The following is a 27,909-nucleotide window of genomic DNA, read 5'->3' on the forward strand; positions in this document are numbered from 1 at the left end:
CTAGGATCTGTACATATATTAATGACTGAAATATATATTTATACTATACATGTTTCTACTTCAGATAAATCTAATATGCACATTCAGTACACATTTACACATTTAAAATTTTCCAATCTTGCAAGATCTTACTAGGTTTTCACATATTTTATATTTACAAGATGTGATGAGACAGCTTTTAACAGGTGCCTCTCAGTGTGCCAATCTAAATAAAATTATCCTTGATCTTCAAAGCCTGTGCTGGTAGAAGACCAAGAATACTCTGAAATACTGCATGAATGAATATACTGATGGATGGGAGAAGAGTGTGAACAGAGTAAAAAACAGTAAAGGGATGTGATTTCTGATCATACTAGCAAAGAATGGGACCAAAGAAAATGAGCAGACTGCACTTCACATTACGCCACTGAAAACACAGGATGAGTAGTGAGGTATGCTGGAATCATAACTGTTTTGCAGCCCCATTTTTCTGTACTTTTAGAGCACCTGCCTTGTGCTTTAAAAGAAAAGACACTAGGTGTTAGGACTAGATGATCATCATAGGGCCTTTCCCATCTTAACCACTCAGCAATGCTGTGATGCAATGTCACTGCCCAAAAAACAGGGTGATTTTCAAAAATAAAATTAAAAAAAGTTGTAATTTTCAAAAAGGCACCATATTGAAGAGGCAAACCTGTAATCCCCCACCAAAGGTAAAGAAAAATGCTGAGAACTCTCATTATGCACACATGACTGAGAGAAGTTGCCAAACTTGCTGTCCTGCAGTGAATCCATGGAAAGTGCACATGACAGGCTCAGTCCCAGTGCTTGAAAGAAGCAGGTTAGTATGAGACAACAACCTGGTTCCCATGAGCTGCCATCCTTCCTTCAGGGCTCTAAAGACTCCAGAATTTAAACAGCTGGGCCTTTCCTTTTCTTTTTTTTATGCTTTATTATAGCAGCAAGGCAGCAGATTGCTTATATTCCATTTTTCTCGGACTCTTTTTAAAAGTGTGAATGAGCATGTGTGTATGTTGAAGTGATAACATAAGGACAAGCCACATTTTTAGTAAATATTACTTTAAATTACCCTGGAATGTAAAAGTGCACTTGTGCAAAACTAGCTGCCCAAAAAGGAAAGCAGAGCTGTAAACCATCCTGCCTGCAAGTTGAGCATGTCAGCAGGAGAGTCACTGTATAAGGGCATGTTTACAGGTCATGTAAGCCTGCATCTACACTGCAACTCCTGCCCTAAAATACAGAACATGCATGCACTCCATCGCCACAGACTCCTCTACACAGACCCATACATTGTGACAGAAAACCAGCTGAGACCCTGTGGTCAGAGGAAACCAGATTCCTGGGTGAATTTAAGCCTTTTCATCTCAATAATGTGGAGAGAGGAGAGCAAGGAGCAGCCTCTCACCTGTGACAGTCAGCACTGTGAACCTCATTGCTGAAGCCACCTCAAGGTGGATTTAAACCAGGCCCTCCTTTTGAATCACTCCAGCAGTGACAGGCAAACCACGGTCCCAGCTCAGTTCCAGCTCCCCTTGACTGTGGTGCAGTGGACCATGCAAGCCTTTTTCACCTGGTTCATTTCAAAATCCAGCTGGCAAAGAAGCTGCTTAAAGGGTTCTGCCTTTGAACATACAGCAAGGACAGTCAGACCCAGGAACATCTGTGACAGCCGCATACACCTGTGTAGTGACAGCAGTGCTGACACACGGGTAATTGTCAGTAAGGCTGATGCTGTGGGTAAAGCCATAAGCAGAAGGAAATGAAAAATTAAGGTACAAACCAGCTGGTTTTCAGTGATGCCAGAATGTTGTGCAATACCTGTGATGCAGCTAAAGAGAGAGGCAGGACTGAGCTGGGTAAAAGGCTGATGGCAGGTGACACTTTTTGCTCTGGCAAGTCATTTAACTCTCACAGGCTTTGGGGCTCTCTTCATTCAAGTCTTTATTAGATCTGTAAGACAGGAACAGTGTCACTAGCCTTAGTCATTACCCTGTTTTACTGGGTTCCTTATTTGGGCTCGAAGTGATTTGCCAGTGTAATGCAGATAAGCAAAATAAAAATGTGCAGTTTTGGATGTTGTCACTTCTGGGAATATAAATGCACACTGTCCGTTTCCCTGCAGAGCTGGGATCTTGCAGTGACACAAGACTTACTGCTGCAGGTCTTTCCTTTGGCAAGTCTCATTTTGGAATTGAAGTTACATTACTGGGAGTGGGGAGGGAATAATTCTGCAATAAATAGAAAGATGACAGAAATGGTGAAGTTTTTGGTCACATTCTTACACATAAAAGCAAATGGAGACTGTGCAGAGGTGCAGTTTGACCCTGTAACCTTACAAGCGTTGAGAAAATAGTGAGACTTAAGAACATGTTTGGAGTTAGGGGGCAATAAATCACTGAACTGGAATCTGAAATGCTAGGCTCTTCTGTTCAACATACCACTCCAGCATCCCCAGCCTCCATCAGATGCCCTGCATGCCATACCAGGCTGAATTCAACCATATGTTTGAAGCTAAGCTATGAAATTCATTTGTCAAGTCCTGGGAGTTTTTGGCAAGTTGTCCTGTACTATATGTGTGGTCTGCTACACCAGAGCAGGCATGCAGAGCATAGTAATAGGAATGTCTATAGGATCCAGGGGCAACACAGCTGACAATTTCCCTTCTCTGACTTTTAGTGCTATTTAATAATGAATGGAGATGGAGAAGACTCGGGTGGAAGCAGTTTCAGCACAGTTACAGGCTTCAAGCCTGCTGAAGGCTGCTGGAACAAGCTATAAATATATTTCTGAGCTCCACGCCAACTGTGTAAACTCAGAAGCTGCTTGCTTCATTCAGGGACTTCATACCCACCAAAGAGTCAGGAGCCTCTTGGACTAGAGGTAAGTCAGTGGCTGGCAGAAGTCACATTTTCCTTGCGAAAGGGGATATGGAAGATGCTAGGACAATGCAGGGGCAGATGACAGATAGGAAATGATTTCTCGGATGCTTTGAAAGGAAACACATAATCCAGAGTTATGGACCCTCATTAATCAGGCAGAGTAGTCCTGAGGAGCCAAATCTCACAAGAATACCCATAGGACTTGGAGTCATTTGTAAGCTCTTCCTAACTGAACCCTTGGCATGACATTTGCCCAAATTCTCCATCCCAATTCAAACATCACCACCTTGGCCTATGAACAGTTGCCTAGTGGCTCTGATTCAAGTTGATTCACAACAAAAGATAAATCTTTCTGCACCTAAAAAAAGAAAAAGCTGCTGAGAAATTCTTCAGTTCCTCTGCCTTGTGCAATCTTGGGCCAGAAGTTTTTACAACAAGGTCAGTCTCATTTCTTCATCTCCTGGACATACGTCCCTCTTCTTTGCTGTGTTGATTGCTATGGGTAGTCCTCCCACCATTTTTTTTTAATACAGCACAGAATGCAGAAAGAAGACAGAACTGTTAGATCCAAGTTTAATTGAAGTTTTTGATATACAGCATGAAGCTGTATATCAGAGCTTTAGCAGAGATGAACAGGGTGCATGGCAGGAAAAAGCCAAGATCTCTCTCAGCCTCAGTTCATCTCATCTTCAGAAGGAGCTTCAGCTCCTGAAGGTACCATCTAACCTTTTCCATGGTGAAAAGAAGACCCATGAAACTGCTGTTACATGGAGAAGTGCTGCAGTTTGCCTCCCAGTAACAATGGAAAGCCAACTCTAAGGCTGTGTGCTGACACTCCTGGTCCCCCAGCAACCTTGCTGCCCTTCAATCCTCAGAGCGTCTTTCCAGTTCTTCTAATACATATAAACTCAAATAGCCCAAACTTTGACAGCCTGCACATCTTGGACTGAGTCCTCATGAATGCCAAACTATCTTCAGGTCACCTGAGGATGGCAGAAGACACAGGCACTCAGCACTCCTCATCCTCCAACTCCAACTGTATATCCAACCTTCAGGCTCTAGAGGACAAATCAAACTCCTCTGTGAAAACAACATCCCGGAAAAACCAGCCACAGATTCTCTCAGGTAATTTGGAAGATAGCCATGTTTCAAATCTGTACATTAAACCTGACAGAAAATCATAACAGTGCCATCCAGGAAGGATTTAACCATAGTGCATAAAATGTAATTCCCCACTTTGGCACAGGGAAAGGACAAGATGATATAAAAATAAAGTCTTACGAGGTACATGACACACTCCAGGCAATTTGGTGATAGAGCTACACCTCTGAGCAGAAATCTACTTAGGTAGAGATGGCTTCTGGTGCTATATTGTAGCAGCTGTTTCCCACCTCCCACTGATGTTATATTTACATGCTAAGTTTCAGACACCCACTGATCCAGGCTGAGGTCCTGAGATGCTCTGGGGAGGAACGACAGCTGTTTCCCTGTGCTTTTCCCAGCACAAAGAGGGAACAGGCAGTGCCAGGCTGGCCCTTTGTCAGGGATGGCTTAGCATCACCTCTGTGCTCGGACCCAGGTACTCACCTAAGAGCTGCACTCCACGGGTGAGCCCATAGACATCGATCAAGGCCCAGAGAGGCTCTGCCGTCCTCACGCCGCTGAAGAAGAGCATGGCAGCAGAGTCATTCACCCGGTAGAAAACCCGTCCCTTCTTGTCCACCCAGAAGGCGATGATGTTTCCCTCATTGGCAAACTCTTCTGGCAGAGCCTTGGCCCAAAACCCGCTTTGGGAAACCAAGTCAGGGCACGCGTACTTTGGCAGAGTGTCAGGGTTAATCCTCGATGGGTCCTTGGAAGTAAAGCCGAGCCGAAGAGCCCCGCTCCAGCAACACTGCTTTTTAGTGATCTGCAAGGGCAACAGCAGCAATGACAGCACTGGGCACTTGAACATCAACTTACACACTACAGGCTTTATGCACCCAACACTGGTGGCCAGAGTGCAGACAACCCCACCAGACTTAGGAAACATTTTACCCACCAAACACTGCTGTAGCTTTTTCAGCTGCACACAGCAATGCTGCTGCACACTTAGGACACAATGCCCATATTTAAAAACAAATAAATCAAATTAAATTTATGTGATAGGTGAAATTTAATTACAGCTGCATGATGATTCATTTCTATTTCTAGGGTAATTCCTTTTGGCCTAAGAATAACCCTCTCACGAAATGTGCCAAAAATGGTGACAAGACCTTTTATCTCAGCAGAGCTCTTCCCACATGGTGCTCAGATGATGGGGTCTCTCATGACCTGAGAGAAAAGCTCCAGAACCACAGTTTCCACCACAGGGTTTTCTGGCTTTCTCAGGCAAGTAAAAGACAGTCTTCCCCTTGTTTAACTTGTCATATTGTATGACATATTGAAATCACAGCCTTGCAGCAAAGAACTTGTGTGTAGGAAAGCACAATATAGAGTATTCGACTTTGTTAAATACAAAATTTTGAAGCAACAATAGATGCTCTCTTATGATTGGGAAAACCTAGTTATTTCAGCTATGAATGGTGTTTTGCAAAGTATGTTGTGCATAACTGCACCCTAACTTTTCAGTATGCAATTACTCAGTGTGTCTGGGGTCAGGAATATCTTCTATAGTTTTTGGAATGGTTCATGTGTCATACCCATCCTTCTGCACCTGACAGACAGCTAGACAAAGGATCACAGTTACCTCCAGAGTCATCAGTTTCTACTCACAAGAACTGAGCCCTGGCCAGTAAAGGATCCATGGGAAGCAGGCAGCAGGTCCTAAACACAAGTAGCACATTGAAATAACTACCAGTTATAAGGTCTCTTTTTTTCTTCCCATGGTAGCAAGGAGCCTTCCAGAGTTAGTGTGGTCCTCAGATGACCTTCCACCTTCCTCCTTGGTGAAGTTTTTCCTCCCATTCTATTGTTTGAGTATGAACCTGCTAGGAATTGTTCCTCTCAAAGGGGTCCAGCCTTTGTCAACATCCAGACTATGACATGAAAGATCTAAGGATGCTGGATCCAACCTTGATGTGGGACCAAGACAGTTCCTGCATGCCAGTTCACACACAATCACTGTATCTGTTCACACTTTGAACCTGCAGCAAACACAAGAGCACTTGAGATTGTCGTCTTCCATCAATGCCTCAGCAGCCTCAAGCAATTCCACTGCTGGCCACAGGACAAGAGCAGAAACATGGATAGGTACCACCTACCAGATGCCACACAACACTTGTTGCCTTTCTGTAATTTCATGCTCTGCAAAAACACTAATGGCTCAGATGAATGGCAATGACAGAGACTGAACTGTCCAGGACTGCAGGACTTTGTTCTCAGAAGCCTGGGAGCAGCCCCACATGTCCCAGCTCGGAAGCATAGAATTTTCAGCAAGGAATTCTACAAGACGTTTTCTTTGGAGTTCTGAATACCCCGCTCATCAAATTTGTAAATACTGTGGTTTTCTTTTACATATTCCTCTCCAAGGCAAATCTGGAACACGTGCCCTTGGGGTCACATCTAATCTTACAACAAAGACATTGTTCAAAGCCTATAGAGATTTCTGTTTTATAAGTGATGTATCAGAGAAAATAACTCAGAGCTCGGAAAAAAAGTTATCAACAGACAATTTTTCAGTTAAGGTAGTGCTGCTCTTTATCCCTACTCAGTCCACCCAGGCACCTAAACTGTTTACATGAAACACTTGAGCACTGACCTCAGTCCCAGGAACCATGGGAAGCTCCTGCTTGTGGGGTAGACACTGGGATGACACTAAAAAGGACTGAAGCAGATTCACTATTTCATATACCTGGCCAGGGTGGGATGGCATCATGCATGTCCCCAGTAGAAGTGGGGTTAACAGGGTGTGCACATGACAAAACAGGGAAACATAATACACACACTCCAAGAAGAAGCCTGGGTTATTTTTTGCAGCAAATTTACTTCAAGCCCTAAAAGCTTTCGGGTCTAAGATAAATATGGCCTCATTGTCATTTGTACAATTCAGTCTCTTGCCAATACTTCACAGCAATCACAGGCAGCGTGAAGTAAATATTCATATGGTAATTGAGGCTGCACATGTTCCATGTATTAATCAGCACCTATAAACAGTTCTCAATACAGTCTGACCACAGGCAAACTAATACCCAAATTAAAATCAAGTATAAAGCCTGCCAAGAATTAGACACAGCTGGACAAAGGGTACACAGTTTTGCTAAAAAAGGCAACAGTTAATGATGCACCAAATTCTCTTTTCAGCAGCCACCGCTAGGAGAAAGCTTGGGAGGTCCACTGGGTACCAGAAGGGGAGGAAAATACAGAATCAACATCCAAACTGCCAAACCATTGCTGCTTTCACAGATCCAAGCTCTTGATCTTTACTGCCTAATGCTATCTTTGAGAAATATACTTCCTAGCAATGCCCCAAATTACATGGAAGAAACCATACTGGAGCATTTGTCTCTGAGGCTGCTTGACAGCCATATTCCCAGAGCTGCAAAATAATGTCAGAATAAAGCCTGAGATACAATAGCTAATAAATAGAATGAAATCTCCTTACTACTTTTCTCAGTTTTCCAGAGGGAGTTCAGACTTTATAGCACCTGAATGACTGGGTTCATGGTTAGTCTGTGGCTGGTAAGAAGGTCTAAGATGCTGTTTTCCACAAGCACAAACAATAGCAAGGCGCTTACAGGATGGATGTATCATACAAAAGTAAGGATGTTTTCACATTCTATCCCTCCCTAGAGCACAAGTTCTGCTAAAGCCTGTTGATGAGACCTTCCCATTGGAGTCAGCAGGAGCTCTGCTCATAAATCTCTTGTGCAGATTTGCATGCACATCCTTCACATACGTTATGCAAGCTAAAATCCCCAAATACACAGAGATAAACAACTGTGAATTTCCAGAGATAGCTACCTTGTTTCAGAATGAGGAAGAAATAACCCAGAACCTTTGCCTAAACCACTAAATCCACTCAAATCTTTGATGGTGTCTTCAAAAGTGAAATGCTGCTTTCATCTCCTCCCAGATTATTTGTCGCAGTTGCTTGTCCAAACTGCTGGCCAACATGGGAAAAATCTCATTAGGCAATGTGAGAGATTCCTGCTGGGCTTCCAGCCTGGAGAGAAGCAGTAAGAGCTCCATAGGATGCATAACAAACCTGTAGTGGGGATTTTCTATCTCTGGGCCTGAGCCTGAAATCACTGAAATCTCCATGTATTTCCAAAAGGAGGCATGTCCCTCATTCCTTGCTCCTTTGCTGGCTGTGAGGGAAGAGGCAGGGAAGGCCGATCTGCTGCTGTAGGACTCAGCATTCCAGACCTCTAGAAATGTGCAACAGCAAGAGCATTCAAACTGGGTATCTATATGCTGACAAACCTTCTGGAAAACTCCTTCTGCACAAATGAAGGATTTGCAGTCAGATCATTCATGTGTGCCATGAACTAAAGTGCCAAAGAAGATGACCTATTTTGTGCCAATAAAAGCGTGAAATCAGCTATGAACAGAAAAACACAGTCCCATAAACTAGAGGACATAAACGTTGGAAAGTATCTGTGAATGAAGTTTCAAGGGTCCCAAGCTCCTTAAGGTGCTGATAATCTGAAAAGTGCTTCAGTTCCTAAGGACATGGAAGAGTCTCCTCATCAGAAAACAGCTCCTGGTGCACATGGAAGCATGTTGTTTTAGAGGAGCTGGATTTCCCATGCCAGCTGCAGCATGGCATGGTACCAGGGGTACAAACTCCATTCTCCAGGCTACCACAGACACAAAGGAAGTGAAATCAGCCTGTGCCAGTGAGAAAAATGTGATCCCTGCAATGTTCTCTCCCCTGATTCTAATGTTATCAGGTGACTAGTTCAACAAAGCAGTCAGCAGACTGCCAGAAAGATTCTTTCCTTAAACAGCAACAGTGATCACTCTGACTGCTCCTTTCATCCTTTCCTCCAAACTCTTTTGTTTTTCCTGCCAAGCATGTGAGCAAGAACCTTCACTTCTAGGTCCTTTCTGACCTCTTATCTCCTGGCTGTCCAAGCAATCTCAGTTTAATCTCTTGTACTTGTCTAATGTCAATGTAAGTGTTTTTGGAAGGTGGATTTCCCTTTCATTCTCAGTTTCTACAGCAGTCTGTACCTGTGGCTACAAGAACTACAGTGACAAAAGCAGAAGTACCAATGAAGACTTCAGATCTTTAAGTCCAAGATCAGGCTACTTGCTTTTCAAGGAAGTGCTAAAGATCTGCTGCAAGGACCAAAGCCCGGTACACCCAGCATTCATTCCCGTGGCAAAAAGGGAAGGTATAATTTACTCACCTTGAGCCTGACTTGTTCATAAATAACAATGGGCCTGTTGCTGAAGGTAATGGCATTGCAGAAGCTAGCCTGGCGCTTCACTGCCTTCTGTGTCGTGTCCATGATGATCTGGGATCCCTTCGTGTGAGGATGGAAAAGCAGAGGGCTGATGGAGAGAGTTCCACATTGTGGGATGGGGAGACAGTGCTTCTGCTTGTGGTGGCATCGGTGGGAGGAAGTTGAAAATGACCCACCAATGGAATCTGAAAGCAGAATGGGGAAAAAACGGTTTCAAATCTACTGTGAGAAACATGGAAATTTTCAATGCACAAAAAAAAAAAAAAAAAAAGACGCCAGGGTACTTCAGATAGGAAGTAGAAAGTATAGATTAAACAAAACAAACTTAGCCAAATCCTTAAACTATAAACCACTGACAGATTTTAGAGCATCTTCAGCAATTAAAGACTGCAAGGATACTGAAGATTCCTGTCCAGACAATCTGACAGTACAGACCATGACATTAGGACTGCACCTCAGCACTGAAATCACAGGCCATCTTGAGGCCACAGACCAGGAGAAAACACAAGAATTGGTTCTAAAACTGGAGCAAAGCCCTTGTGAAGTTGCTGTATCAAAGCTGTCACACCTAGGGAACAATCTTCCACTTCCAGAGGACTCTTACTCAACCTTATCATTTCTCTCACGCCTCCTCTGCACAGCAGCTCCATTGATCTTTGCCTCCATGTGACTCTGGATGCCCTATGCACCCATACCATGTGCCAGCTCAGGGACACACATTGCTAATTTATCCTCAAGCACCACTCAGCAGTGACCCACCTGGATCTTTCCACCAACTCCCATCCAGTCTCCTCTCTCCTCCACTGATAAGAACCTCAGCTGAGATCCCACATGTCATGAAGGCATTGATCAGCACACTATCATTACAGTGAGGAAAGGTAAGAGGGAGAAAGGCTGTGAAGGATGGAGGAGATTAGGTCTTTCTCCACTCAAGACTCTACAGAAAGACTTGACATAGGATCAGTACAGTCACGACAGCAGCTTTGTTCCTGAACAAATGGACAGGCACATTTCTTTTCAACAGGGAGCCTGCAGCAGTTCCAGCTCAAAACAACTACTCTACTGAACACAAGTTATCTGCTTCCTTTTCTTTGTTGTGCACAAACACACTACATCACGCACATATGTTAGGGAGGAAATACTCCTAAATTTGGAAACAGAGTACCAACAGAATACAGGACTATTCTGTGACAGACTGAAGAACGCTACAAAAACAAACACGATCTTAAGAATGTGCCAGTTTGTGCTGTGGAGATGCATGACTAAACAGTGCCCTTCAAACACAGAAACTATAGAAACTAATTATCTATATTCTTCACACAAATTAATTGCTCACTGCCATGTCTTTCTATGGCTACTACAAAATAATGCTTAGACCTCTAACACAACTCTTGGTTTTGCAATAAAATGTCCAGACGCTCTTCCTTCCTGCCTTTTGGGTAGTCTTAGCTTGCAACTACACAAAGCTGTAACAGCACATCCTCAGGTTGAGTAACTATGAGCAGAACTTAAAACTCTGACTTCTGATGAGAACATTTTAATTGGACTTCAGCAGCTGTAACTCTGGCCTTCTCATCTCCTTGCTGGGTTTTTTTTTTTTCCCTCCCATTTTCAGCAACAGCTCTGTTACTTCAGAACGGAGCAGGTAGGTCATAAAGTAGGGCTGTTACCTCTAAACACTTTCATTAATGCTTTATGGGAGAGATGAATCCACTCGGAGTTTTTTGATGCTAAAAGTGATATGGAATATGTCAACTTCCTTCTCCTGTTCCTCATACACGGAGAAGGAGAAATAAGGTGCAGGGTACTGAGGAAACAAAAGTTAGCCTGAGCAGGCAGGTAATGGAGGAACAGACTGCACAAAAGGGGAGCTTGACAGGGGAAGGATGCAGGAGCTCAAACGAGCCTGACCTTTTCCCTTTGGAAAGGTCACTGCTGACCTGGGGTGGTGCACCCTGGCTTTCCCCACAGACCAGATTGGGTGGTCAGAAGACAATACAAGCTGCAGCAGGCCCATAGACAGAATCCTCCCAAGGTACTGCCTAAAACCTGTTTAATTAAAGACTCTCTCATGCCCCAAAGAACAAACCACATATGGGTATGGGGACAGGGGACACTCACACAGCCCAGCAGAAAAGGCCTGCCCCTGAAGGAGTACCCACACAGCCTTTCCAAAGCTGGGTAGTTAGTAGCAGCACAGGGAGAAAAAAATCAGCTGAGATAAATGCCTGTAATCCTTAGCATTTCTTGAGCTGGACCCATACTTTTGAAAATTATCAGTGAAATACAGCATAACTAGTTATACGGATCCTTTATATTTGTTAATAAAAAGCTCAGAAGGTGAAAGCATATTGAAATTTTTGTGCTAGGCTCTGCAAAAGGATTCTTAAAAGCACAATTTGAAATACAGTTTACTAAAAATAAACATTAGCTTAACACCAGTGGAAACTTCAAAGGGGTTGCAAACCTTGTTTTCTCACATGCAGCCTGACACAGGGCATGTGCACAGAAGAAAGAGAACCATAAATTAATGCAAATCTTCACTGACTTTAAAAACATGTTTGCTGTTCTTGAGGAAATAAAAAATAATGTATCCCCCAGTCTATATGCAACTCTCCCTGAGCCTGTAGGATAACAGTGACCCTGTGAGATTGCTGTCACCACAGTACTCATATTTGCATGGCAAGATGACCAAGAAGCCAAAACAAAGCTTTGTTCCTCCACAGGAAGACACTATAGCTTTGCAAGTGTTGGGGTATTCAATTATATAAATGCAAAGGGTTGATTCTAGAGTGCTAAATTCAAATTAGGGAGAATTTTGGGTTACACTTTAGTGAATTAGGGAAATATCTACAAGGTGGATCTCAGCCAGCTGGTCAGATCTAGCATTCTCATCCAAGACTCCAAAAGAAGTCAAAGCCAAAACATAACTTATTTTCATCTGCGCTATTTTAGAGGTGACAAGATGTATCAAGCGAGTAGGTTCGTGTATAGTGTAAGATTTTCCATTTAAATTGCAAACTACAAGACAAGAGGCAGGTGCAGACAAACCACATGCATATAAAAGGAGATAATACCAGTCCTTTTTTTTTTTTTAACCTGAAATGCAAAGTTGTCTAAGTTGTCTTTACAGTAAGAGATATGAAAGACAACAAGGGTGGTTTTATAGCATCTGTGAGAAGCCTCCCCCCACCCAGTAAAACTTGGGCAACAGAAGCTGGAGTTGTTTGCAGGATGATCTGCAATGGATTCGTCTTTTAAACCTGACTGACAAGGGGTGGGAAGGAGCCCTCAAAGTGAAGAAGCTGATTTTTCATTTCATGAAGAAAAATTAAATTAGTGAAAGAGATGCAAAAAGTGACATTAAGGACAAAGGGCAGGAAAATAGGCGCAAGAGATGAAATTTGTAATAAATACAAGCAAAACTTTGTTTGTCAAGGGCAGAAGAGATGACTTCAAAGCTTCAGAACAGAAAGGAAAGGAGAAAGGCTGTGTCCTGAAGATGGGATAGATGCAAGTGGGATCTGCAAGACCCATGATACTGGTGTGTTTGAGGGCATTTAGGAGGATGAGCTGAGAGAGACTGGCATTTCCTCTGTCTCTCTGCTCAGCTAGGATGTGCATTTGCTCTCTATCACTTGCAGTGCTGTAGCTGAGGAGCAGAGACATGTCCTATCCAACAGGATGTACAGAGCCAGCAACCTCTGCAGGAGTGCCAGGCAATGACCTGGGAGTGGGGCTTTTTTAGCAACACAGCTGAACACCTCAACTTAGGAGCCCATGGTCAGAACCTGGATGTGAGGCTTTACAGAAGCTTGCTCGAAGACAATGCTGAGGCTCTTGACTATCAGCATGAGTCAGGAGTGTGTCAACTTTTGTGAAGCTTGAAAAAAGTACACAAAAGAGATGAGGAGTGACAGGAGAATAAGAGCCCTGTTTCAGTTATAAAAAGCCTGAGTTGCTTTTAATATTTTATTTTTTAAGAGGGCAAAATACTCAGAGCAAAAGTTTAGGCTGGTCAAAGTAGATTTAAATGCTACAGATGAGAACTGAATCTGTTAATTGACTACAGAAAGGATAAGGCTGAACTAATGTTTGTTGTTGAAATTACACAGAGAGATGAGAAGATGTCTCTGTGCAGAGCCCCGAGAAGCCTCTGCCAGATGCGGGAAGAAAGGTGAGGAAGGCCCTCAAAATGCAGGAAGGGCAGAAGAAGACAGCAGGGCAGGACTGAGCTGGGGAGGCAAACCCTCACACACACCATCTCCAGGAGGAGCAATGCAGCTGATGGCTCTGCAAGCACTTAAAAAATGCCAAGGCTGATCAGGTCCTTTTCTTTGTTAAAGAATAGATGATACCAAGAAAAAAAGTGTGAATATAGTACTACATGCACATAAGACTTTGAGAAGAAATCTCTTCCCCTTATAAAGGAATTTTTAAACTTCCTATCTTCACTTACGATGCTGTGTAATCATTTACCATCTCCTGCTCCCTAATTGGGCAGTGTTTACTCAACGTCTGTCAGTCATTCCCAAAAATTCAGTAACTATTGTGACACACCACAGAGACCTCTGGCACCACACCACTTCCCATGGATGCAGCCTGTCCTTTCCAGGTCTCTCCTTGCCCTCTCCCCATGCAAATCCCCCCGAGCCCATGCGGACCATAAGCCCACTAAGCACTTAAGAACAGCAGAGCATAAGTAAGTAGCCATATGTTCCCGTCTGCCAGGTAAGGAGAGAGGGGCTGAGCAGCCCCCTTGGAAGCTGCTGGGCAGGAGGAATTGCCTTGGGAGCTGCACCCACGGGCTCCAGACAAATCCATGGAAAGGGGAGTGACATCCCTGCATCAGCAGCAGCCACTCCTCCCTATAGTAGCTTCCAGCAGCTCCTCTGATCCACGGCAGGAACAACTTCCACGTGCAATAATTATGTTCTTGACAGCAGGCGGGCACTTCTGACCTTATTCTCTTTGCATCTTGGTGATACTGCATCTTTATTATTCTTGCTATGGCTTACTAACTTATTATTGTAGATTGATGTTGTGAGTAGGAAATGAGAAGATCAAAGTAAAAAATCGTGCTCTGGAAGCATCTAAGATTTCTTTCTTAATTTAGAACACTTTTGCTCTGCTGTGATCAGGTAGGCTCTGTCAGCAGTCTAATGAGAACTGTAGTAATATATTTACGTCTTCTAACAAAAGAAAGCAAGTCTAGTTAAGTTTATGGTCTAGGGATGTTTCAAAAATTCTGTTTATCCTTCTCCTGCAAATGTGCAGTTTGGTAATCTTCTCTTTTCTAGCATCTGATGCTTCAGGAGAAATAGAAACAGCTTGCCCAGGGTGATGACTGATCTGTCTGTGCTGCAGATGGCGGGACATAAGGAAGAAAAAAACCCAGAACTTTCCATGCTCTGTCCTGTTGATAATCCTTATCTTCTCAAAGATAAGCCGATACACTGTTGGCCATAAGATTACATAGAATTTATAAGTTATGTTTGCTTTTCTGACTCACTGCATTAACAAACCCAGTTCTTGCCATTGCCTTTTCCAGATACTGCCTAGTTGGGATAAGCCATTGACATCTCCCACCTACTGTAACCCTAGTTACTCATTTCCTTAGTATGGATCAGAACAATGCACAGAACATGTTACACTTTCCTTAACATTACAGAATTCCTCCTAATTTATAATCACATAAACCAAGCCCAAGTAGTCATTGCAAAGATTCAGCTTAGAGTAGTGTTGAGATTAGGGCCAGCAGCCCGTCATCCCTCTCTACACAGGTCCCAGAATAGAGTACCAACACAAACCTGGCACCCACTGATAACCAAAGTGTGACAGTCACAAGTCGGGTGTTGCCCCTGTGGTGCTGCCTGCATTGCTGCTTTTCCCCTTCCCCTCCTGCAACACTGGGCACAGCCGTGATGAACAGCAAAGCTGCTGCCCCAGAGGCAGCCCAGTCTCACTGCACAGCCACAGTCAGCAGAGCAGCCACTCTCTGAGAGTTCATGACAGTTCATACTGAAAAGAAAAAAAGTAGCGAAAAAAAAGCAGAGCCCAAGTGCAAATACTTTACGGCCTTGTAGTATTTCCATGCACTACAAATCAATGTAAAAGATGTTTTCTTCAAGGGGCCTCATATAGGCTGTGTTTTTAAAATGCATTCCCTTTGCTAAATATAAATCAGTAAGAGTTTTTGTTCTTCCAAAAGATTAGCTAGCTTCAGTATTTTGGGATCTAATTCTGGAATACTTGTTGAGGTGCCAGCATTCTCTTCCAATTTAAATACAGTTTAATGGAAAGTCTATGCTGGGCACATTTTCCATCTACAGCATAATAGCTTGAAAGTCTGAATACTGAGAGTTCACCAGAAACAGAGGTAACCTATCAAGGTTAAGCTTCATTTATTTGTCAAGGTTAGAAAGGATGTGGGAGCAATGGAGAGCAGGAGAGCCAAGCAAATGGATCTGCAGAACCAAAATCGAAGAGATGGTAGAAATGGTGTAGCCTACTGACAAGGCCATGCAAAGAAGATCAGAGAAGCTGTGGTTCTGAACTCAAGCACTTGAATTTACTTTGAGTTTTAACTGTGTAAAATCAAAGATGTTCCCCCAGACTCAAGATGCTGAATTTAGGCTTACATCAGGCTACTCTCACTGCATGTTTACAACATAATAGGATGCTTTTCTTTTCATCAGTGGAAAGAGACTGGGTATGTCATGGAACGTATCTGAATTATGCTTTTTATCTGGATGATCAGCTGGGGGATGCTTCCATATCCTGAGTGTCTTGCTTAGCACAGCTCCCTAATCAGAGACCACCTCTAATCAAGAGAGACATGCACTGGGATGAATGGTAGAGCAGTGAGAGAGCATCTCCTCTTACCCAGTTAAAGAGTTTAGATTGTGTTCAGTACCACATATCATGAAGTCTTGTGCTGTAATGCCATTTCTAAAGACTCTCAGAAGACAGTTTTTCTTCTATCATGCATGACAATTACACTTGGAGTGTGCCTTTTTTCTAATATAAAACATCCATTTAGAGTCACTTCAAGATACTGTAAAGCTGGGTCATTTTGTGTGTAGTATTGTTTGAAAACAGTGCTCAAACCATTCTTGTTTCACACCCTTCCTCCTGAAAGTCCCCTGCCGTTTTTCCTTGCAGGGTCTCTTGAGAGCATGATTGCCAGGAGCAGCTCCTTACCCCATCCATATTTAAACTTGTGAGGTGCAGTGAGCTTTTGCCAAAATTATCTGGTGTTGGTGTATCGATGTCCCCAAACTCAGGTTCCTGCTGTCTCCTTCCTGTAGACTGACAGATGTGGAAATACTGTCACCCTTTCTTTCTGATCAACTGAAAATCCCCTTTTTCTGCATCAGAAAATTGCACTGCTCTCTTTGCTGTTAGTTAGAACAGACTCCAAACTATTTCCATTCACATCAGTTACCCAAATGTCAAAGATTTCCATTCAATATAAAGTCCAAAAGTAGTTCTAAAGGGAAGTTCTTTAAATATATATCTACCTGGCTGCTGTTTATGCAGTGGGGTTTTGTAGGCTTTATGTTCTTGTGAAATGGAATATGAAAGTGCTTACAAAGGAAAAATGACCTGAAACTCTAGTCTTGCTCAACACTGACTAGATCCAAAAGACATTGATTCCACTGGCTTTATTTCCTGTTTGGCAGCAAATAAATCCTTAAAGTAAGTGGTTATTTGAGCTAGCAACTTATCAGGCAGGTCAAAATTTACTATTACTTTTACTATTTGGCCACATTTAACATTCTCTTAAATATTTCAGGATTATAAGAGCCACTTTTTTTTTTTTAATTCTTCCTTTCCACTCTCTCTTCCTCTGTCCATTTCTTCTTGAGGAAAACATACATAACATAAAACCTTCCTCTCTGCTTTCTTTGCCATCCCTTCCTCCTTCTTCTTCCTCCTCCTCCCTTGTCACAAGTATTAAAGTTGCTCAGCCACTTCTCTCTTTCAAGTCGACCCTTTCCTTCACTGGCCTGACTTTATCCAGCACATTTCTCTCTCACTTAGGTTTACTCCTTTTTTCTTTTTTTTTTTTTCAATCTCTTGAACTATTCTGGTTTGTTCTCCTCATGCTTCATACCTTCTCATTTAAAAAAACCCAAACAACTCCCCATCTCCTAAAGCACAACAGGCCCTTGTGATTAACTAAGGCTCTCCAGTCTCACAAAGTTATAAAGAGATGAATTTATTTTGGCAGACCACTAGTTAATCTGTAACATATTCCTACAAAGTAACTTGCACTGGGTACTAAATGAGGCAACAGTTTGTCATCAAAATGTCATTTTTTTAGGTACATTGCTGGGATGAAAGCACAGAGCTCCATGCCTGACTCCCACCACCAGCCTCTTAAACTCCCAGTGCACCTGGCAGAGCCAGCACGAGCCCAGATGTAAAGATCCCAGCCCAGGGTAGGGCACCAGCCCTACTCTCCAGCAGTTTTGATGCACAAATAGAAATTATAAACAAGAACTTTTGCCCCGACCAGGGAGGACTCCAGTAGCATTAGAAGTGTTAGCCGCTACAACATTAAAATATTATTTTTTTCCAGGCAAATAATATAAGTACTGCTGAGGCAAAACCAGGAGAAAGGGCAACATTTCTCTCTTTACGCAAGAATTTGGCCCTCTATGCACACATTCCTTCATTAATCTGCACTTTCTGTACCACAGTCACAAGTGGAATCTAAATTACTGACTTTCCCACTCTCATCTGGCTCTGCAGCACATCGCTTGCACCAGTTTCAACACCCTTTACCAGTAAATAACTCTGTTTCTTTAGCAGACCAGAACTTGAACTTGGACCACTGAATTAAAACATGAAACTTCACCAGCCATAAAGTTACAGTTTATTTTAACAAAAATAAACAGTATCTCTGGTGCTTATTTAAAGAAGGATTGTGAATACTATTCCACCATCCTTCCTAGCAATTCCCACGCCAGACCCATGAAGTTATCACTTCACATTTTCCTACAAACAGCTGGTGGAATAGTCCATACAGGAACTTGCTTTGCTTAGCATTTGCTGCCATAGGTCAGCCAGAGAAGACCAAGAGTGTTGAAACCTTCTTGCCTGAGGACAAGAGCACATAGACCTGTTTTATTTCTTTAAAAGTCATCCTACTTGCTAGCCAACGCCTCATGCTGAATCTCACAAAGACAGAAAAAAGAGACTGGTCCTGCCCAGAACTGTTTACAGGTTGCATATAACAAAAGAAATAGGAATATAAGGAACATAACTTCGTAAGCAAGCATATGTTTTCTGTTATTTTAATGAATCTGTCAGGACCCACGCTGTTCCATACTCATGGCCAGTGCTACTCCTTGCCCCAAAGGACAGCAGGAGCTGACTCCACACCTCTTCTGTCACCACAACAGCACATGGAAGTCAGTTCTAGTCCTCTCTAATTTGTATAGGCAAAAATCCACTTCAAACTACAAGCTCCAAGCCCTTTTATTATAAGCCCTCATAGAACCCCCTCAAACCTTCATGATTATTTTCTCATGACTTGGGTAACAGAGTCAACCCCTCAAGTTGTTTTGTAGAGGAGGCTCCCCCATGTTTCCTGTGAGAGCACACCTAGGAAATTCTGCCACCCCTGGCTTTGAAATTTTACATCAGTGTGTACAAACAGAGAAAAGCTTCCCAACAGCTTTCATCAATTTCATATTGCTACAGATTTACTTGCATGACCTTTCCTGACACAGATGACCAGTTACCATCTACTGAAGCTGGGTAATATACAGCAGGTGGCACAGGAGGAGCATCATGAAGATGAAAGAAAGTCATCATGAAGATGACTGCATTTCTAAATAGCTGAAGGAAGAAAGATGGGCTAGAAAAGCAAGCCAGCTTGGAATGGGAACAACGCACTGTTTTACAATACATGCAGAGGGACATTTTTGCATACGGATGTATTGATAAGAGTGAAAAGAGGAAGAAATTTGATGCCACACAAGTCAGAGCATTGCTCCCGAGGAAGCCACATTCGTAGTGTGACTGCCTTGAAGATCATGTGGGAACTGGAAACAAGCCTAAAGGGCTCAGGGGACTTTATTCTCTTGGTGGAAAGATACATACACTATTTCAGAAAAGCAAGGAGCAATTAAATGTGGAGATCAACTCATGCATCCATTTTCCTTGCTTTTTTTAGCTTAAAAAAAAAGGTGTAACATCCTTTAGTCAATGTTCAGATAAGGGGCATTTCTTCTGGTAAGAAAGATCAGTGGAGCTTAAATTTTTTTAGGGGTTTGCGGGTTTGTTTTTTTTTTTTTTTAGTACATAAATGCTCCTGTTTTTCTAAGCCACAGCACTAAATAATAATGTAATAAGGACCACAGTGCATCCCTGACAGATGCTCCTTCCTGACAGCACAGAGAGATGCAGCTGTTGAACAAGAGCCTGCAAATCCAGACCTCTGGGCCATGAAGCATTTCCCTGATTAGTTTTCTGCACCCAAATGCAGATCTCAATTCAGAATCTGAGCCTACTGCTGTAAATAGACAGAGGAAGAATACAAAATATTTGTTATCAAACTGAAGTTGCACAAATCCCAAACCACTATCAATCTGTAATTTTTTTTCCCAGAGGTACATTTCTAAATCTCTGGAATACAGAAGTTATTAAGGCAAATTTGCCCAAATTTACACTTTATTACAGTTTCTCACACAGTACTACACACCCCACTCTGCACTGAGGCAGCAGTACCAGCCATGTGTGTATCACAAAATTACTGCTTCTGCCACACCACTAAAGACAAAACTAATAAAGTCTGTCCACAAGAGTTAAAGCATGAATTTTACAAAGCACAGCATTAAGAGAAAATGGAAAGTGTGTACTGTCATATCCCAATAAATCTCAAAATATTCCAGTTATCAAATGCTAAAGAGCTTCTGAATCTCTAAGTAACTGCTTGTACACTGGTCAGTCTGAAGCTGCAATCTGCTTGGGATGAGGCAGGACCTGGAGCCCCCAGAGAACAGCTTTGCTGTATGAGGGCTCAGAGCAGAAAGGTCTCTGTGGGTAACTCGTGAGTGGGTAAAGAGAGGTCAGGTAGCCACTTGACAACCAACAGGACAGAAACATCTCCCAGCAAAATGGATAAGACTACAGGATCTCTGGAGAAGAGCACTGTGAGAGCTACACACACCTGTGTAGGAAAGATACAAGGAACTGCAATCACTGCATCTCCATTTTTAGGAATTAATTTCTAACATGATGCAATATCCTTTGTAGCATCCCAAAGACAGCACTGCCTACTTTCCTACCTAAGCCTGACTGCTAGAAGCCATGCACAGAATAGCACAGGCCAAAGAGAGTAAGATCATTTTACAGTCAGCAACCATCCAAAATTGAAGTGTTGAGATACTGAGACGATATCAAGATATTGAATCACTCACCCTTGCTCAAGCAACAATGCCATGGGCTGGTAAGAAAGGAGACAGGTTTGCCCAGGAACCTTGTCACAGCCATGCTTCTTGATCAAGGTCTCTGGCCAATTTTGCAAACCCACTGATGTACAGGGAGATTAAGAGGAGAACAGCAACTCCTACCACGCTGTAGCTCCAGTTCCATGTGAGATCTGTATGGGACCAGCACCCTTCAGGACTCGCAATCTTGTGTTCCTTCTAAGCACATAGCTTCACTTAGAATCATAAAACAAGAAGGCAATACAAATGATAGTCTCTTACCCTTCAGAGATGAGAAAATAGAGGGTGGCATTGAACTAGTTTAAGATAATGAGAAAATAAATTAAGCAATTCTCCTTTTGCAAGTTGCAAGAAATTCATATCATCAATGATGACTTCATAAAAGCAATTAGATTCTTAAAGCTCTATTTTATATTTGATAATCTGATTCTATTTGGTGTGCAAAGACAGAAGTCATTTTGATCTGGGATACTTCAGTACATTATAGACACCCATATATTTCCATCTTCCAGAGAGACTTTTTTTTTAACTTTTTCTTTTTCATCTCAGTCTCTTTATAAGCTGCCATTTTTTTAACCTTTGAAAAGTACCAATTCTTAACAACCCTTATGTCTTCAATCAGTCTTCAAACAGCCCTAGAGAAAAGTAGGGTTTTATTTAAAGTACTTTTAGTTGAGTCAGTGAATATTAGAGATAGGCAGATCAGAGATGAAGCTGTGGCTTTCAAAACTCTCACCCAAAACCCAGGCCTTTACTCTCCTCCTCCCAAAAGCTAAAGAAAATGAAACATTTCTGTCTTTCTTCTGACCAAAAGCCTGGTCTGATGAACAGAAAATAAAATCCAGGATTTACCTCATTCCAAAACAGTATCCCAAACACTCTTGCCACCAAGCTGTCATTTGTCTAGTTTCTAACATTTAGGTTTTCCAACCAAAGAAAAGATAAAACCATAGAGAAATTTTCCTTAAGCAAAAGATGTTTGCCGGAAATCTTCTTTACTTTACAGCAGGAACCAACCGAGAGCAGGGATCGCATTTACGCCAGAGCTCTGACAAATGCCTGTTGAGCTGCAGCACTTAAACCACTTGCATTTTAAACAGCACTTTGTCAAGTGATACTAATTATTTGGGAGGTCTCTGCTCCTAGAAACGTAAACATTTCTTTTCATACCAATCACATTTTCTTTTCCATGTGGTGCTTCCAGCAGAGATTGAAATTAAAATGGCTTCTTTGTGTGCCACAATGTGGTTTATGGCTCAAATCCCCCTCTACTCTTGCAAACGGGGGATAGCGATGCCCTGGGGCTCTGCACAGCACCTTCCCATCCCTGCTCTGTAGGCAGAGACCTTCTCTCCACAAGTGGAGAGCTCTCCCAGGATCAAACCCATCCACTTTTCTCAAGGCTTTCACAGCTTCCCTCGGGCTGATAACTCAGGTCTGGGACTTGCAGTAGCCTGAGGATCGCTTGTACTTCATAAAGCAAGCCAAGGGCTCAGTTGCTAGGGAGCACTGCAGGGAACTGACAAACAGGAGTCCGAGTCAAAAATCCCACAACCAATTCCCAAGCCTGCCAAGGCACAACTCAAACACAGGCACATGTTTCCTTCAAACTCCCTCCTGGTTCAATAGGCACTGCCTGGGCTCTGCTTAAGCCAGGCCACAAGCCTCAAAGTTTCTTGAAAAACAGAATTTCAGTCCCATCCCAGTATCTCACAGCAGGTCCTGCTTTTACTGACAGGTCTATTGGCCAAAAACTTCCAGTGTTGTATCCACACAGAGCCATGTGGCTGCACAGCAGGCCCTATCACAGAGAAAATCTGGCAGTGTCAGCCAGAAAAAGTTTCATGAAATCACAGCAAGTAACCTAAAGACTTTACCAGAAGTGAGACTAAACCAGCATTTTTAGAGTCACACTGAGCCATCTGCAAGTCACTAGTGGGAACTTTCTTGTTAGGGTAGTCAAAGACAGGATCAGCCTCTGCTATTTAGGCAAACTTTATAGAGAAGTCACATCCATCCTCCTTGGGACAAGTGTTGGGTCCTTTTCTGTTTTCCAGACCTCATCAAAGTCTCCTGTGAGCAAGTTGCTGAGCCCTGGGAGCTGATCCAGCATGTCTGGGAAGGTCACCTGGCATGGACCTGCATCACACAGCCTCTGTGCAGAACCACCCTGTGAGGTACAACGGGATGGGGCAAAGTCAGGCCATGGGTATGAGTGTTACTTGACTCCTCCATGTTCCTTCTCTGTACTAGGACCTGTTTACTGGTATAGGCAGAAAGGGATGTAAATTGAACCACAAAAAGAAGTTGATTTTCATAGCCAGGGCCCTTGGTTTAACACAAAGATTTCTCATGAAAAAAGTTATTTTAACTTGATGGAGAGGGCAAGAACTTCAGATTTCTGCTGATCCTGGCTGTTAGGGGAGAGGCAATCAGGGAGCACACTGTATCATGTTCATATATGCATACAGCTTTTATTATATAACCATTTTACTCTTTCTCTTCTTCTTTAAAACAAAAGTGCTATCAATGTGTCTAATGAGGAAAGTATGCTCATGCATCCAATCAATTATCATGTCTCACACTGAGCCCACCCCATTTCAGCTATCAGACCCATGGTAAACTGCAGAAAAACCAAAGGACTCTTTTCCCCAGCACCATCAACTGCAGTCATCTTAAATGTTATTTTTTATGCCAACGAATTAGTGTCCCTTGAAGAGACAATCAAGGACAGAGTCAAGCAACAGAAATACTGGTGAGAGTAACTCAACAAGAGCTACAGAGAAAGTGGCTCTGACTCATTTTGGACTGAGAGAAATAAATTTTCAAAGTAAAACATTGATTTAGAGGGGAATAGACAAGAAGAAAAATAACAGGACAACAATGATCATAGGGATCAACCCCAGAGCTAAGCCCAGGGACCCTCAGGGCTGAAGCACTTGCACCGACCATGGGCACGTGCACTGCAAGGCTTGTGGCTCACAGCCATACTCATATAGCTCAGCACCCTGATGTGTCATCACTGATCCCTGACAACTCCTGAGAGCAAACATTAATTCCACCCTTTGGTTTGCTTCCACTTTATGGGAAACTCCCTTCCCTTTAGGGTTACTTTTTCAGACTGTTCTTGATGCAACTCTCTGCACATATAGATATCATTATTGCAAAATTCTTTATTGAAACTAAAGCAGCCGTATCAGTTTTGAGATTATGTGTATAGAGATAACCTCTTCTAAATTCTTCCTAATGTCTGCAATGGTAATCATATTTGTTTAGTAAATTTACTTTTTACTATTAACAATATGAATTTTCAGGCTGTGGGAGTACTTGCTTTGATTAAGTATGGAAATGATTCCCTAAAACATGTCAGTAGATCCTACAAACCTTTCTGAAGAGACACCTGCTGCTTCTAAACTAATTGAATAATAGATGAATATATCACCCATAATTCTTAAGAGAATAGGAGAAGTAAGGAAGAGGTGAAGAAGGATCAGAGCTAAGAATGCATTCACATGGAGGAGGGAAAGGATTAGTCCAAGAGGAGACAAATTAGACAACAAAATCTGACAAACAACATTCAGTCCCGAGGTCCCACCAGAACAGAGGCCCAAAGCTGACAGAAAAGTTAATGAGAAAATGCCATGAAAGCGAAGGACAAAGTGAGAACAGGAACGGTCTTCGGTTTCACAATTGGAGCAAGATCCCTACACTCCAAAACTGCCATGGCCAATGAAAAGCTCATTTGCCTTTCATACTAAATAAAGCAGTTTTCAAGTATAAACACGGTTACCCATAAAATCTCCGGATACAGAGATCCTACACTTCCTGTCAGAAGTGTTGTCAGCAGCTGATAACGCTCTATTGTTGGTCACCTTGGGGCACTGGCAGGTGACACACAGGTCAGAGGCACACACCGAAATAATCTCTGGAAGTTCCACTTTCAGCAAATGCCAACACTGTTTTGGCACCCTGCCCAAGGTCTTCTGCACCAGTTAATCCAACCCTGAACAGGATTAATTCCTCATACACACAGACTCTTTTGCTTCCAGGCCTATATAGCAATTGTGCTGAAAGCAGAGGGAGTTTAGAAATAACCTTTTCTCCTCAGTCCTTCATTAGTTCTCAACAAGCAACTGTCTGAAGGAAACAGGAGATGTTCATCCCTTAGTGAGTCTGATATCATCATCAGTCACTCCATCAAATGACAAGTCATACCAAAATCTAGGCAATAACTCAGAGATTATTAGAATATAAATCAACACTAATTTGCACAGAAGTCTCACTAGCAGTTGGAGTTGTAGGTCTTTTTATTTGGTGCTGCTGTTTCATATTTCTTCTGGGACACTCACAGTTTTAATTAGGTGTAAGAAGATGGAAATTATTAAATTAGAATATGCATGCGAGTTAGAGAACAATGCTGTTTAGTGATATTGACTGCAAGGGTAAATTGTGGTAATTATAATGGTTATTGCAGTGTAGGCAATGAATAGACAGCGACAAACGAAGCGAGGGGCTGATTTCAGCACGTGCATATAGATACACCATTTACCACTCTACAAGGAATTCAGAGAAAGAGAAAAATAGGGCTCTATAGTGCAAAGTCAAACTGAAAGAAGTTGCATACTATAGCCATTTTTCATTAGGGAAATGGCCTCCACCCTCTGCTCTTCCCCAAAGCCCTTCAGCTACTGCTCAGCAGCTGTCATGGGGGCTGAGGCTTCCACACAGCACCCGAATGTCCTGGATCTCCCACCAACATGTGTGAACAAGACCTGGAAATTGTATTCCAAGAGAACCAAATGTGGAGGAAGGATCATGTCAGGGCTTCCACTCTTTTCCTGTACAGGAATAAATGACCAGCCAGGAAGGAAAGTCCATTGAAAATGAATTCCCAATGAAATGGGATATGAATCCAGACAGCCACCCAAAAGCCTATTGCCATGCAGTGTGGACGAAGTCATGCATAACCTAATTCCTGCTTTCTTCTTCCATTTTGCAGCACGCAAATGTGTCTGCATTGCTCGCCAGACCTACATACGGGTGGGATAATTCTGATCATGCATAACACCTATGTGATCCTCTGTACACACCACACGAAGACACACGAGCTATTATTTACATTGTACTAACAACTTACAGAGCACCTTCCACAAGCAGCTTAAAAACTCAGCTGTTCCAACTGAAAATCACACCTGTCAATCAGCAACACCTCCCGGGCTAAAAACCAGACATACTCTCACTTGGGACTTCTTTGCAATTACATTGATGCCATACAATTACAGTTTGAAAAACGTGGCACAAGATACCTTTTCCCCTGCTTCTTGTAAAAATGATTCCACAGCAAAACTCTGATGAATGCCAGTGATGTGAGTAATTAAAGCAAAAGTGAAACAAAGTTCTGCAACTAATGATTTATTAATAATTACAAGTGGTAGTAGGGACAGTTATTGAGCAAATGTGCAGGTATGCAGACTCACATTTCCCCTGCATGTGGACCAACCCACAGTGTATACTCTAGCTGGTCAAAAGCCCTCTGAAGAGATGTGTACGTGTCATCACTAACCTCTGCACTCCTGCATACATTGAATCCCTCTGCCACACAGTGCAGCACTTTCCTTAGCTAAACCATCACTTTGTGATCACTTGGTTCCTAGTGAAAGAGACATAAAAAGCACCCATCTGTTTGGGGATTTTTTTCCTTAGACTGAATCTCCTAGATTTGGCCCCTAAAATCAAGGATAGGATCTTCTACAAACAGCAGCTTACTCATGGCCATAAGGAGGCATGAAAAACTACTGCAGCAGATGAAAGTTGTATCAAACACAGAAGAAGACACAGGTATTATGACATATGTATCTATTAGACATTTCTTTCAAGCATGATCAGCTAGCAAGTAGTTTAATATAATTCTTTAATAAACCCTGGTTCTGTTATAGGAATACTGTAGTATACAGTCATTCTTGTAGAAACCCTCTTTTTGTGAATCCCAAGGAACCAGATCAACATTTCCTGTTTAAAATAGTGTTAAGCACTGCATATATAGATATTACATCTTAAATAGCAAGTAAACATCCTGCCCATCAAGGTTGTGTTGCCTTTGAACCTCCTATTTAGAATTTTCTTCTTACAGCATAGACTGCTCTGGAAAACACCACAAGGACTCTTACAGAGGGTGGTAGGAAAGCAAGAGGAAATGGGAAAGAGGAACAGAGACAGTCACAGTGCCAGGCGAAGGGACATAGATGGAGACTGCCTGAGCGGGTTTCAGCACTGCACAGAGAATAGTCTCATGACCAAACATTTCAAGCCATCAGATGACTCCTTTCAAAAACAAAAGTGCTGCTTTTCATGGTACAAGCCACTGGGGGTGGTTTGGTAGTGGGGAATAAAGTCATAAGCAGACCTCTCTTAGGAAACTCAGGTAGCTGGTGTTTTAGTGACACCAGCTATTTTTCCTCCCAGTCCCATCAGGTGGGAAACTCTCCTTCAGGTGACTCAGGGCCCATTCAGCACCCACCAACTCCACCATGAGGGCAGATGAGCATGGCTCTGCAGTCATGTATCAATGGGAAAGCTGCATTTTCACCCAGGGAGATGCCTGTGCATGTGAGCCTGTGTGTACCTCACATCATGGCTCAAATAGGATCAGCAGCACTGGCTTGCAGGACTTCACTCAGTAAACCCAAGCATCAGTGCAGGTCCAGGGACAGCCAGTGTCACCACCATGGCCACGCAACCCTGTACATGACACATCATCCACGCGTGGCTTTTCTTGAGCCAAAGGACGTTGAGTCTCCTCTATTTAGCAGGATTACTGTGTATCTTTGTTGTTTGAAAGCAGACCCGTGAGTGAAAGGGGTAAAATTATGCCAGGTGTTCCTCACGACAGTCTGTGTATGGTTGCACTTGACTACTGTAAACCTAGAATCACAGAATCATTAAGACTGGAAAACTCCTCTAAGATAACCAAGACCAACTCCTAACCAGCCCTGCCAAGTTCACCACTAAACCTTGTCCCTAAGCACCACACCTACATGCTTTTTGAACACTTCCAGGGACACTGATTCCACCATTTCCCTGGGCAGCTTGTTCCAATACCTGACTGCCCTTTCAAAGAAGAAACTTTTTCTAATATCAAACCAAAACCTCTCCTGGCACAACTTGAGATCATTT

General features: G+C 42.7%; 1 protein-coding gene across 1 annotated transcript in view; it reads right to left on the minus strand.

Annotated features, from left to right (window-relative positions):
• NEURL1 (neuralized E3 ubiquitin protein ligase 1) overlaps nt 1-27,909 on the minus strand; it is a 142,303-nt gene that overhangs the window by 50,778 nt on the left and 63,616 nt on the right. Inside the window, exons 2-3 of the mRNA XM_066190986.1 lie at nt 9,215-9,456; nt 4,467-4,788 (exon numbers count right to left, since the gene is read on the minus strand). Of these exons, the coding sequence (XP_066047083.1) occupies nt 4,467-4,788; nt 9,215-9,456 (564 nt within the window). The remainder of the gene's footprint in view (nt 1-4,466; nt 4,789-9,214; nt 9,457-27,909) is intronic.

The sequence above is a fragment of the Chamaea fasciata genome, unplaced genomic scaffold, assembly GCF_029207755.1.
Source record: "Chamaea fasciata isolate MVZ Bird 193981 ecotype frontalis unplaced genomic scaffold, bChaFas1.0.hap1 SCAF_9, whole genome shotgun sequence".
Classification (NCBI taxonomy): Eukaryota; Metazoa; Chordata; class Aves; order Passeriformes; family Sylviidae; genus Chamaea; species Chamaea fasciata.